Raw genomic sequence first — 12,685 nt, forward strand, 5'->3', positions numbered from 1 at the left:
AAAAGCTTACAAATACAAACCTTTCATATGCTGAATCGCGAACACGGGGGCGGAGCCTCCGTATGATGTCACGTCGCCACATCAAAATAAAAGACTTGTCTATAAAACCATAATGACCAGTATTGAAATAGAGTAGTGTAGTAGGCCTAATTAAGTAGCTACAGCTCTGCATAGTTTAATAACGTGGCAGATTAATTAATGTTATTAATAATATTTATTATTATCGGCCACTTTAAACCTTTTTAAATGGTTTGAAAATTTAAACTACTGTGCTTTTATATGTAAACAAACAAACACAATGTCAATGTTTAAATTTAAATTCTTTTAAAAGTTTATTTATAAAAAAATGGTAGGCTATAGTTAAAGTTTAAAAAAAAAAAAAAAAGTGTTAACATATATACTATTCATCGAAGCCTGGAAATACTTCATGAGTATAGGCTATATCTCGTCATAGTCATTTTTGAGCCATTTTTGATAAATTTTGATATGTTGCATGTACATATGACAAATTGGATTACTCTGTGTACCAATAGAAGGCAGCCTATGTACCACTAGTGGTACACGTACCACAGTTTGAGAACCACTGGTCTAAAAGACATTATTTTCTATTAAAACTCAAAAGATAAACGCCTGATCTTCTATGGCAAATTTTTAATTCACAAACAGATATTTGCAAATATTTTTTATTTTAGAATAGAATGTTCTTGGGAAAAAAACTTGGATTTCTGAAATATTAAACAGATGTATTTAAAGAAGATCCTCGCTTTTTAGCTGCTTTCCTTATGGTAATTTAAGTAATTTAATTCATGTTTAATTTAGTTTGCTTAGTAATTTTATTATTATTATCATTATCATTCTCCTTTGTCTAATGGTATGTTATTTGTCAATCATTATATTTATTCTTATGACTTTGTGGGTTATTGACCTTTTTTTAAGATCTGTCTGTGATCCCTTGAACTTCGTTCTTATGTTCTTGTATTGTCAGGTTCAAATAAAGTTGTCTATAAAACCAACTTCATTTTCACATTTTTATTTAATTAAATAAAAATTAAATTTATGTATTTATTAAATCTCTTAGATTGGTTAAAAACAAGAAATAGATTATTGGAATATCATGGACCGGTATTGTGCAAATCACGCATACATGAGTCCACCTTTCCTTTTGCTTTTTTTTTTTTTTTAATTTTTTTATTTACAGTTTTGTTTTTATAATATCAGCTTGCGCTTAACTTCTCATTGTTACTATTGCTGTCATTTTGTGTAGGCTTGAATTTTGTTATTTACAAATATCTTACTGTTCTCTGGTGCAAATTGTAAAAAAAATGGAAAGATAAACAAATGGTAATTTGATCCTCCTTTCTCATGTATTATCTTTAAACCTTTTAAATTTAAGTGGTTAAAGATAAGGATGTCCGAGAACACAACTATATTTTAGCATTGAGGTTAAGTTATTAAACTTTTTTTTTTTTTACTAAAATATATCATCACATATTTCACTTTAATTCCTTATTTACACGTATTAAGAGTGACCTGCGTCAGAGCATAGACTCTCCTAATTCTAAGCTCTTTAACGGCGTTTATTCCGGCATATTGTTTTATGAATTAAGAGACTTTTATTGAACAAAACTTTTGTTTTGGTAGCCGTGTGACGTCATAAGACCGCGGCGCGCTCCCGTGCTTGCGATTGAACAGAAGGTAGGCTCGATTTATTACTCCTGAAGTGTATAGATCAACACGGACCGTTTAATGACAGCGAAAGTTTTTATCATAAATGAAAAGCAAACAATTTTTCACTGAATGTAACACTGTGTAATGCTGCAAATCACGTTCACACGAGAACAGAGAGTGAACCTGACAGTACAGGCAGTCCGTTTTTACTGTAACTTAGTAAACATGGTCTCAGTCAATAGAGGTAAAGTTGGTTTTATATTCGCACATATGTTCATTAAGAAGTCTATGTATTGTTTACCATGTTACTTTGAATATTCGATCTGATTTAGCATGCAAGTATGACTTCTAAACAACATTAACACTCGGTGTTTAACCGACTGTAAACAGTGAAATCATATTAACAGCCAATGACTATCAAAGTACAACATTTGTTCAGAGTTTGCAAATAATACTTCGATGAAATTATATTATTAAGGGGAATGTCTGAATGTGCGGATATAAAACCAACTTTTACTCAGTCATTAGTTTTTGGCTAATTTTACAGATGTTTTCCTCAGTTTAATACTGACAATGTTACAAATATTAATTGTAAACAGTTGTACAAGTTCATTGCAAATAATACATCAGTGTTAAGCAAAAAAAAACAAAAAAAAACAGCAATAACAAAAATAAAAAGGGCAGACCGTTTTTAAAATGTCAGAATATAAGATACTGAAGTAATTTAAGCAAGCAATTAATTTGAATGCAAATAAGTATTAAAGGGACGTTTGATTATGATATCTGTATGATCTTAGTTGATGTGTAATGTAGCTCTGTGAGTGTAAACGACATCTCTGAATGCATGAGTTAGCATGCAGAGAATCGAAACTGCATTACTCTCAGGTGCCTAACATATAATATTAAATAGAGGTAATGTTGGTTTTATATTCGTTCATCTAGAAGTCTCTATTGTTTACCATGTTACTTTGAATATTCGATCGGAATTGGCATGCAAGTATGACTTCTAAACAACACTAACACTGTTTATTTGACTGTGAACAATGTTGTACTTTGATAGTCATTTGCTGCTAATATGATTTCGCTGTTGAGGCTTTGCAAGTAATACTTTTATGAAATTTTATTATTAGGGGGGAAAAGTCTTAATTTGCGAATACAAAACCAACTTTACCTCTATTAATATATTAATAAAAAATAGAATAAAAAAAAAAAAGACCATGAATACAATTACACATATAATGTAATCTAAAAATAGAGGTAAATGTAAACAACACGATTACACTTAAGGGCACATGGAAAACCAAAGTTGTGCAGGTGCAAAAAGCCTGTAAATATGATAATTATCTATATGATCAAGTGACATGATAAAGTTGTGGCACCTTTAATTATTTAGCTACAAATTCATATTTATCCTTTAAGTTATTGTGCCAGGCTTCAGCAAAACTGCTGATTTCCGTTTGCAGTTCCTGAAGGGTAAATGTTAAAACACTCACTAGGATAAATAATAATAAAGAAAGAATCTGTTTCCATTTAAACATCTACATTCACTTACATACACCCTACACATGGATATTTGAACACAACAGTACATTAGTACATAGAGCACCGTCCGCTTTTAAACACCAGCCTAGAAATCGAGGTAAAGTTGGTTTTATATTCACATGCGTTCATTTAGAAGTCTCTATATTGATTACCATGTTACTTTGAATATTCGATCGGAATTAGCATGCAAGTGTGGCTTGAAAACAACATTAACACTCTGTGTTTAACCGACTGTGAACAAATGTTGTACTTTGATAGTCATTGGCTGCTAATATGACTTCACTGTTTGGAGTTTGCAAATAATACTTTAAAGAAATTATATTATTAAGGGGAAATTACGAATGTGTGAATATAAAACCAACTTTTCTATGCCTAGAGCGCCGTCAGCTGCTCAAAACTTAGCTCAGAATTAATGAATTAGAATTAAAGTCTCTCAATGGATGCAGAATTAATTTCTCAAACCTTTTTCACCACCGCTCCACTCGCAGTTTTTATTCTTGTTAAATTTTTTTTTCTTTCTGGTAATTGTGATTTTTCATCCTAAACAGGTGAACAGTGAAGCGAGACGTGACGTCTATATAAACATGTCGAATGTTAAAGAGGAGAGCGAAGACGTGAGGATCGAACAAGTCTTCATAATAAAACAAGAAGATCCTGAGGAACAAACAGGTTGATTTTTACATCCTTAAAGCATAAGTCAAATCAAACACATGAAGCAGGACTTTGAAGAATGTCATACGAGTGCCTCATAAAGTGCTTTTATTGGACACAAAGCAACTCCTAAAAGACAAACTTTATATATATATATACATATATACATATATACATATATATACCTAGAAATGCAGCCTTACTAGGGTGCATCCTTCAGCATAATAAACACCTACAGAGTTAATCCCACATTTCATAGCATGTTTTATGAACTGTTTTTGTTAATTGCATAGTAAAGTGATAGAAACTACTGTTTTTTATTTATATATATATATATATATATATATATATATATATATATATATATATATATATATATATATATATATATATATACACATACATACATACATACATACATACATAAAAAAAACAGTAGTTTCTATCACTTTACTATGCAATTAACAAAAACAGTTCATAAAACATGCTATGAAATGTGGGATTAACTCTGTAGGTGTTTATTATGCTGAAGGATGCACCCTAGTAAGGCTGCATTTCTAGGCTGCTGAATCCTCATCAAGCTCCTTCATTTGTTCCCAAAGTGGGGGTCGAGACCCTCCCAGGGAATTGCGGGATAATGTTGACTTCTGATTGCGTTTTGATTTTCCAAATATCAAAATCATTTTATTAAACCATTAGAATGACCATATTTATTCATAACCTACAGAAGAACAAAATAAGTTAAAAATAACATTAAGATGTTAATAAACATTACAAAAACGATACGTAAATGAGAAGCCATCAGCCTTTCAATTACGTAAATTAAACTTTCAATACGTTAAATTTAAAGACGCAGCAATGGCGTCAGCTGCAGCAGATTGATTATATGACACCAGATGAAACTTTGACACCTCTACCGCACTCGTGTACATTTAAAAAGTAATACAGGTCACAACTGAACATGGAGGGTGATCTCCGAGTGGCATTTTTCAAAATTAAACGATGAATAGACTTGGGCGTTTTGGTATGTCTGTGCCGTTGTGTGCAAGGATTATACATTTATGACCACCTCAATGAATATTGGGGGTTGCAAGTCACTGCTATTGTTATTTTGGGGGTTGTGGGCTAAACGAGTTTGGGAACCCCTGCATAACCTTTCTGAATTTCATTTTTAATTCTTTTGAACAGAGGATATTTTGAAGAGTGTTGGAAACCTGTAACCGGTTAACTTTTGTTTTTGTTTTTTTTGTTTTTTTTAATAGTTTATCTTTTTTCTCCTACTTTTAAAGTCAACAGTTACAGGTTTTCAGCTTTCTTCAAACTATTTTTGTGTTCAAAAGAAGAAAGAAACTCAAGTTGTTTACAAGTATACTGTGGGCTCATGATCATTTCAGCAGATCCTGGTATAATAAAGAATAAAAAAATCACACACACATAAAACACGTGCATAGACTTGTGCACTGCTGATTAGTGTTCAACAGTCTGATTGACACTGGAATAAAAGTTTTTCTATCTTCTGCTGGAGGGTAAGCTCATAAAATTTGATGGATGGCTCAGAATTCTTGTAAAACCAGCCATTTTTAGGTTTAAGCATTTGGAAAGAGGGTAAATATGAGGACGGGTTGAAGAGTTTGGTCCTTCTGTTTGAGAAATGCTCAACATTTGTGAATTTATTTTAAATTTATTATTATTATAATATTTTTTTTAAGCTCATCCTCAGGCTTTAGAAAATGAGTAACTGAGAAGCATTGATTTAATATCAGGTAAAAGAAATGTGCATAAACTACAATGGAAACAAAATTATTTGCTTTCTAGCATGAGCGTCAGTAAACTCGTTGATGATGATCAGATAATGTCTGTGATGCGACGCATTACTGGACTTTTGTAGCTTTTCCAGCTTTACACTGATCTGAAATGTGGTTTTGCTGTCTGTAAAAGGACTCAGCTGTCTGCCTGTCATAACAGTGCTTCAGAATTATTATTATTATTATTATTATCTTCTTGAGCATCTGTCTGCGCTCCCTAAGAGCGCTCTCATGTGTTCATTGTAGAGCTGCACAATATTGGAAAAGTTTGGCATTGCATTTTTATTTTTTCTCCCTGCTATAAATAATTTCACCACATGACTAAAATAGCTCTAATTGGAAAGTCATTACTTTAGATTGACTGAGAGGATTCTTATGGGAGTGAAATATAAATGTTTTATGTACTTGTAGACATTTATAATAAACAAACTACAGTCATAAACACAATGGAGTAAATATTTAAGTGAAGTAAACAGTGCTTTACAGGGCTCGAAATTGCGACCCATTTTGGTTGCATATGCGGCCGAAATTTTATCTATGCGACCTTAAAATATAATTCGGAGCATATGTGCGAGTGTTTAAAATTGTTGTGTGCGACCAGTTTTTACTGCAAAATATTCAGCACATGCGCGGATTCGGGAAACATTCACGCAGAATGCATCTCTAAGCTGTTTGTCTGCACTTGAAACGCGAAACGCAGCGCTCAGGAATGGTTTAAAACAGTTGTCATGTCAACTTGCTGCAGTAAACAAATCCAAGTCCGTAATGCTTGCCCCGCCTTCACGCTCTTCTTATTGGCCCACCACTGCTCTAGCACTGAACGCGAATGATTGGTTAATATCAGCTGTCAATCACTCAGTGCCTTCTGGCTTAGGAGGACAGTGAGAGCTACTACCGCGAAAAATTGTAAAGCGCTGAAGATGAGAATGAAGATAACAAACAGATTTAGTTTTAGAAACCATCTAAAGTTACAAATAATGACACATCTTATTAGTGACCATGTGCTGAATGTTACTCCACCATCTACACTTTTCCAAGAGTAGAAGACTTCTATTGGCTTCAAGTCCGCTATGTGGGAGAGTTTTCAGGTAACTGTTTGCCACATCTAGCACGAGAGCTTCTGTTTAATCCTTCATATAATCACCAGATGCTGTCTGCCGTGCAAGAGGCAGCTTTGTCAAATTTAACACCACGTACACCATCGCAAACAGGCTTGCACTGAGTAAACTAACATCGCTACTCCTAAAAAAACGGTATTGCTATTAACATGTATGCATATAATAGGGTACAGTATGTCAAAAGAATCAGTGCAATATCAGAAAGCACTTGTGAGAACAGCACAGTTATACCGTTAACAGATTCATTCAAGCAGTGCGTGCAGGGCCGGTGAGCGCTCCATGTATGCTTTAGTCACTCTGTCATGTTGTTATAAAAATGTATTTTCTTGTGATAACGGGATTTCGTTGAGACATATTTATTAATTTTTTTTATTTTTTTTGCTTGTTGGTTTGATTAGTGTTGATTTTTCAAATACAATAAATATGTTTGTATAACACTTGTAGTAACGGTGCTCATAATTGGTGGGTGTGACTAAATTCAGGCGCATCAGCCAACATTTAAAGTTAGGAGCACCGGTGCTACCAAGAAAAAAGGGTAATTTCGAGCCCTGCTTTATGGTTGACTGGGGAGTGTCTAACAGTATTCAAGTACAGGAATTAAATAATCAAATGTAAAAGAGTCATCATATAAATAAATCAATCAAATGTATATTTTTAAATGTATAAAGGGAGATGAGGATCCGGCGGATGGTTGAACCTAGGATCCAGGAGGGACAATGCGGTTTTCATCTAGGCCGTGGCACACTGGACCGGCTCTATACCCTCACTAGGGTGCTCGAGGGTTCATGGTAATATGTCCAACCAGTCCACATGTGTTTTGTGGACTTGGAGAAGACATTTGACTGTGTCCCTCGTAGCATTTTGTGGAGGGTGTTGTGGGAGAATTGGGTCAGAGGTGCTTTTGTTAAGGGCTGTCTTGTCCCTGTATGAAGTAGGAGTCTGGTTTGCGTTGCCGGCTATAAGTCAGACTGATTCCCAGTGCATGTTGGACTTGGGCAGGGCTGCCCTTTATCGCCAATTCGGTTCATAATTTTTATGGACAGAATTTCAAAGCGCAGCCTTGGGCTGGAGGGGGTCAGGTTCGGGGACCACAGGATTTTATCTCTGTGATTTGCAGACTATGTCGTTCTGTTGGCTTCATCGAACATGGACCTTCAGCATGCACTGGGGCGGTTTGCTGCCAAGTTTGAAGCGGCTGGGATGAGAATCAGCACCTCCAAGTCCGAGGCCATGGCGCTCCACAGGAAAAAGGCGGTTTGCCATTTCCAGGTTGGAGGAAAGTCCTTGCCCCAGGTGGAGGAGTTCAGGTATCTTAGGGTTTTGTTCACGAGTGAGGGAAGGATGGAGTGGAGATTGACAGGCGGATTGGTGCAGCGCCAGCAGTAATGCGTCAATGTACCGGTCTGTTGTGGTGAAGGAGCTGAGCCGAAAGGCTTTGGGTCATGACCGAAAGGACAAGATCTCAGATACAAGCAGCTGAAATGAGTTTCCTTTACAGGGTGGGTGTAAAAACAGGGTGAGGAGCTCGGTCACTCAGGAGGAGCTCAAAGTAGAGCCCCTGCTGTTCTTCCACATCGAGAGAACTCAGCTGAGGTGGCTTGGGCATCTGTTTCGGATGCCTCCAGGACGCCTACTTGGGGAGGTGTTCCAGGCATGACCCACTGGGAGGAGGCCTTGGGGAAGACCCCGGACACGCTGTAGGGACTATGTATCTCGGCTGGCCTGGAAACGCCAGGAAGTGTCTGGGGAGAGGGAAGTCTGGGGTTCTCTCCTAAGTCTGCAGCCACCATGACACTGCCCTGGATAAGCGTATGAAAATGACATGACAAATTCAATTTTTAAACCTTTTTTTTTATGCTCTTAATGTTCTCAACTTTTTTAAAATGTTCTCAAACCGTAAACATGGAAATTTGAGAACTTTCTCTAGAATGGTTAAATTGAAATCTCAGGTGTCTTGACCTGTGGATTCTGGCCATTCATAACGCAGCATTGCATATCTTGCGACGTGACTTGTGGATGATGCACACATCGCGATATCGATGCTCTATATATATATATATATATATATATATATATATATATATATATATATATATATATATATATATATATATATATATATATATATATATATATATATATATATATATATATATTGTGCAGCCCCAGTTCATTGCATTTCATCTTCTGAGGCGCAACTCCTTTATTAGAAAAGAGCAAAGGCCAACAGTGGCTTTTTTTTTTTCTACTGCAGAAATCTCCATTTTTCTGTCTGGTGTTTGCTGCTAGTTTATCAGAGTAATGATTTTGTTCTCGTTGACTCGTTAGATTGAAACACTTGATTCACTATAGTTTTAAGTGATATTACACCATTGCTCATCTCATTTACATATTTGGATGAAACCACAGCAAAGTAATGTTTGTTTTTTTCCTACCATTGTGGTAATTATTTCACCATTTTATTCCCTCCATGGGCCATCCAACTAGACTTGACCTTTCGATCTCCAGCCCAGAGCTGCACTGAAAGCTCTTCTGAAACCCGGAGGAAAACCTACTGGAGAAGAATGGATGTGGAGGGTTTAATATCGCTGGTGTCTGACAGGAGAGAACTTTTTGACCAAAACCACATCGACTACAAACACATCGACAAACGAGAAGCCCTGTGGCAGGAGATTGCTGAGAAAATAGGATTTCACGGTAAGTTTAACATTAAGCATGATCCATGTTTTCTGGAGTAGTTCCGAAGGGTATTTTTCGTAATGCGCTCTTGTATTTTGTGCAGTGGATGATGTTAAAACCAAGTGGAAAAATCTACGAGACACCTACATAAGGAAAAAAAGAGAAGATCAGTGTACTGGTGAACAGACTCCCAAAAAGAAGAAAACATGGAAGTTTATGAAGATGATGGAGTTCCTCGCCACCTCGTCAGAACAACGAAGGTACAAACTAAAGCTGCACGATACTGGGGAAATATGCAGTACGGCTGTTAAGTGTTTCTTATGATACATCTTAAATCTTTTTATCAGTAATTAAAATGTTAATGTAATGATCATACTAAAACAAGTAATAGATATTTTAATAAGCTAATTCAATTATAAAAAACAATTAGACTTAAACACCCTGAATGACTGAAAACTTAGGAAATTCTGATACTTATTGACTTATTTTCCTCTTGTCTTCTGGCATTATATTTAATTTTAGCATTTAGGTTCACCAAATAAATAATATACTGCACATCTCTACAATACAGATTGCATATGCTATTGTTGCGGTAATGATAATGTTTTGATAGATTGTTCTGTCCTAGTACAAACAATACTATTAATTAGTGGTGGAATGGTTTTCAGTTCCCATTACGGTTCGAGATGCATGTGTATTATTCATATCAAAAAGGCATATATATATATACACAGTGTGCTGATTCGCCTTTTATTTAATCACCCTAATTACACAAAGATAAAATTAAGATCCTCCCTTCTATATTTCTTAACTAGAGTGTAGTGAAAGGAACGTCTTTAGAAATGTATTTTGCAAAAGAACAAATTAGATTCATACTTTACCACACAGGGTAACTTGATGGGTTCTGGAAAATGAATTCAATGTCCACTCCAGTGAAGATAAGTAATAAAATATACTTTTATTAATAAAATAAAATCCAGTGGAAAAAGTAGAATAAACAAAAGACAAATAACAGAAACAAAATCCTTACTTTACCCTCCCTTGAGAATAAAAGGCCTATGACTCTCAGTATACAGAAGTCAGAAAGCGCAAAGCTGAAGAGTACATGTCAGCTTTTATACCCAGTGTCTCAGTGTTCATAAATCAACCCTAAACACAGGTGCACAAACTACTTGAATCATACATTCATGGAGCATGCTAAATCACTTGAACAGTAAGAAGACAGATATATATATATATATATATATATATATATATATATATATATATATATATATATATATATATATATATATATATATAGATAGTCATCAAGAGTACATTATATCATATAAATTAACATTTAGGCATTTTAATATCAGCCTTGAGTTATAATGTGCAATAAAGTTATGCACTTAGATTCAGGTGTGCGAACTCGGTAGAGAGTTCAGCAAAAGTACAAGTTGGGAGTTCATTCAGAGTTCGACTACGAGCAAGAGGGTCAACAGAAGTAGCAAGGGGTTCACAGAGAGTTCGTCCAGCTGATTTGTTGGCTCGGCGCGCCCTCTGCCAGAGACGCCTTTCCTTTCTCTTACGTTTCACTTCATCATTAAGAGTTGTGCTTTTACGCATAGGACTATCAGAATACAAAAAAAAAAAAAAAAAAAAAAAACTGATGTGTGTCTCACATGATTGTCATCTGACCCATCAATCATTACAACAGTTGGCATTAAGAAGGAACATAGAAATGTTATCGGACTAACATCCAGCAGCTGAATGTGTCTGGAAAATATTCGTTGGCATTTATTCTCATAAACTGCGCGGACGTGAATCCACCTGAGTGTTTCGATTGGCTAAAGCAGTTACGCGTTTGGCTACTGGTTGGCTACTGACGTTCCACGTCAGCGTTCTAGACGTGAACACACTCTTTCCAGCAATCTTTCCATGCAACTTCTCTTTCCAGAAAGTAGCAGGAATTGATTTACTGGTATTTTCAAAAAGGGCCTGTTCATACATGCAGACCTTTCCGGAAAATTGCTGGTAATTTTCCGGAAAGGTCTGTATGTATGAAAGGGGCTAAAGAGAACGATTTATTTTTTTATTTATTTATTTTTTTAAATGCTATAAATTGTAGAATATGTATAATGGGGTGTTCACACCGAATGCACATTTACATGCTAAAATTAGGCACTGAGTTTACGCTCTTCCTTCAGACGTGAAATACACAATGCAAAATGGAGTGATGGATTTTGTTGAGAGGGTAGCTGTGCTTTGTGGTATGGAGGGCTGAAAAAGGGCTTTGATTCGTTCTGCACCATTTCTGGGTCCATTAGATCCTTCAGAGGGGTACTTCAACTTTATATGGCCTAAAAATATTAACAAAAATGTCAAGATGCCCATACGTTTTAACAATGTGTAATAATGTGATAAGAAATATGCATAAATTTAAGCTGGAAACTCATTTACTAAAATTCCAGTATGCACATCAGTAAAATTATTTGATTTTTAGTTTTTCGCAGACGATGATCAGATGAAAAGGTGTGTGTGATGGGACGCATTAATGGACAACGCAGCATTTCCAGCACATTGTAAAATATCTGAAATGTTGTTTTGCTGATTGTAAAAGGCCTTAGCCGGCAGTCCGTCATCACACTGCTTCAGTATTATTATTCCCTCAAGAACTGTCTTATGCTGTGTCCACACCAGACACGGAATGTGCGGATAAATAGACACGTGAACATTTGAGTTTACACGCTTCATTAGCACGTCAAGTTAACAAAACCATAGTTGCGGATTCTCATGAGCATGGCTTCTGTCTACCTGGTGACTCTAGCTTCACTGCTAAATGGCTAACATGGATTTTGAGAAAATAAATAACTGTTTGTGTGCTTAATGAAGGCTGAAAAACAGCATCAATACGTTTGGAGCAGTGTCTGAGTCTGCTACATCCTTTCAGAGGTGCACCCAGCTCTGAGCTCAACTCCTCCAGGATTTCCCCCTGGGACATCAACAACCGGCGCTACGTCATAAGTAGGCCCACACGGAATCTGCGCGCGCAGAATTCCGCAGATTTTTAGCCCATCATTAATTCTGTTTATTTACTTGAGTAAATGTGTAAATCTGAATTAATTCAGTTTTTATTTAGTTAATTATTACTTTTTTTATTTCATAAATAAAGGTTTTAGTTATGATACTCCGCTGGATACTCCCAAAATAATTCCGCAGATTTTTACCAAAATTGTC

The 12,685-nt window shown here is 35.6% G+C and overlaps 2 protein-coding genes across 12 annotated transcripts in view; one reads left to right on the forward strand and one right to left on the reverse strand.

The window, feature by feature from the left end:
- LOC101882787 (uncharacterized) overlaps nt 1–78 on the reverse strand; it is a 17,233-nt gene extending 17,155 nt beyond the window's left edge. Inside the window, exon 1 of the mRNA XM_005174396.6 lies at nt 21–78. The gene's annotated coding sequence lies outside the window, so the exon portion shown is untranslated. The remainder of the gene's footprint in view (nt 1–20) is intronic.
- The window catches only part of zgc:152938, a 15,949-nt gene that overhangs the window by 1,150 nt on the left and 2,114 nt on the right, over nt 1–12,685 (forward strand). For 4 of the 11 annotated variants that reach the window (XR_012401640.1, XR_012401642.1, XR_012401645.1 and 1 more), the window contains exons 2-4: nt 3,759–3,879; nt 9,272–9,481; nt 9,567–9,723. Coding sequence is in view for 3 of the 11 variants with exons in the window: in XM_073946685.1 (XP_073802786.1) it covers nt 3,795–3,879; nt 9,272–9,481; nt 9,567–9,723 (452 nt within the window). In the remaining 8 variants the exon portion in view is untranslated. 11 annotated transcript variants of the gene reach the window in all.

This window comes from Danio rerio, chromosome 4 (genome assembly GCF_049306965.1).
Source record: "Danio rerio strain Tuebingen ecotype United States chromosome 4, GRCz12tu, whole genome shotgun sequence".
Lineage (NCBI taxonomy): Eukaryota > Metazoa > Chordata > Actinopteri > Cypriniformes > Danionidae > Danio > Danio rerio.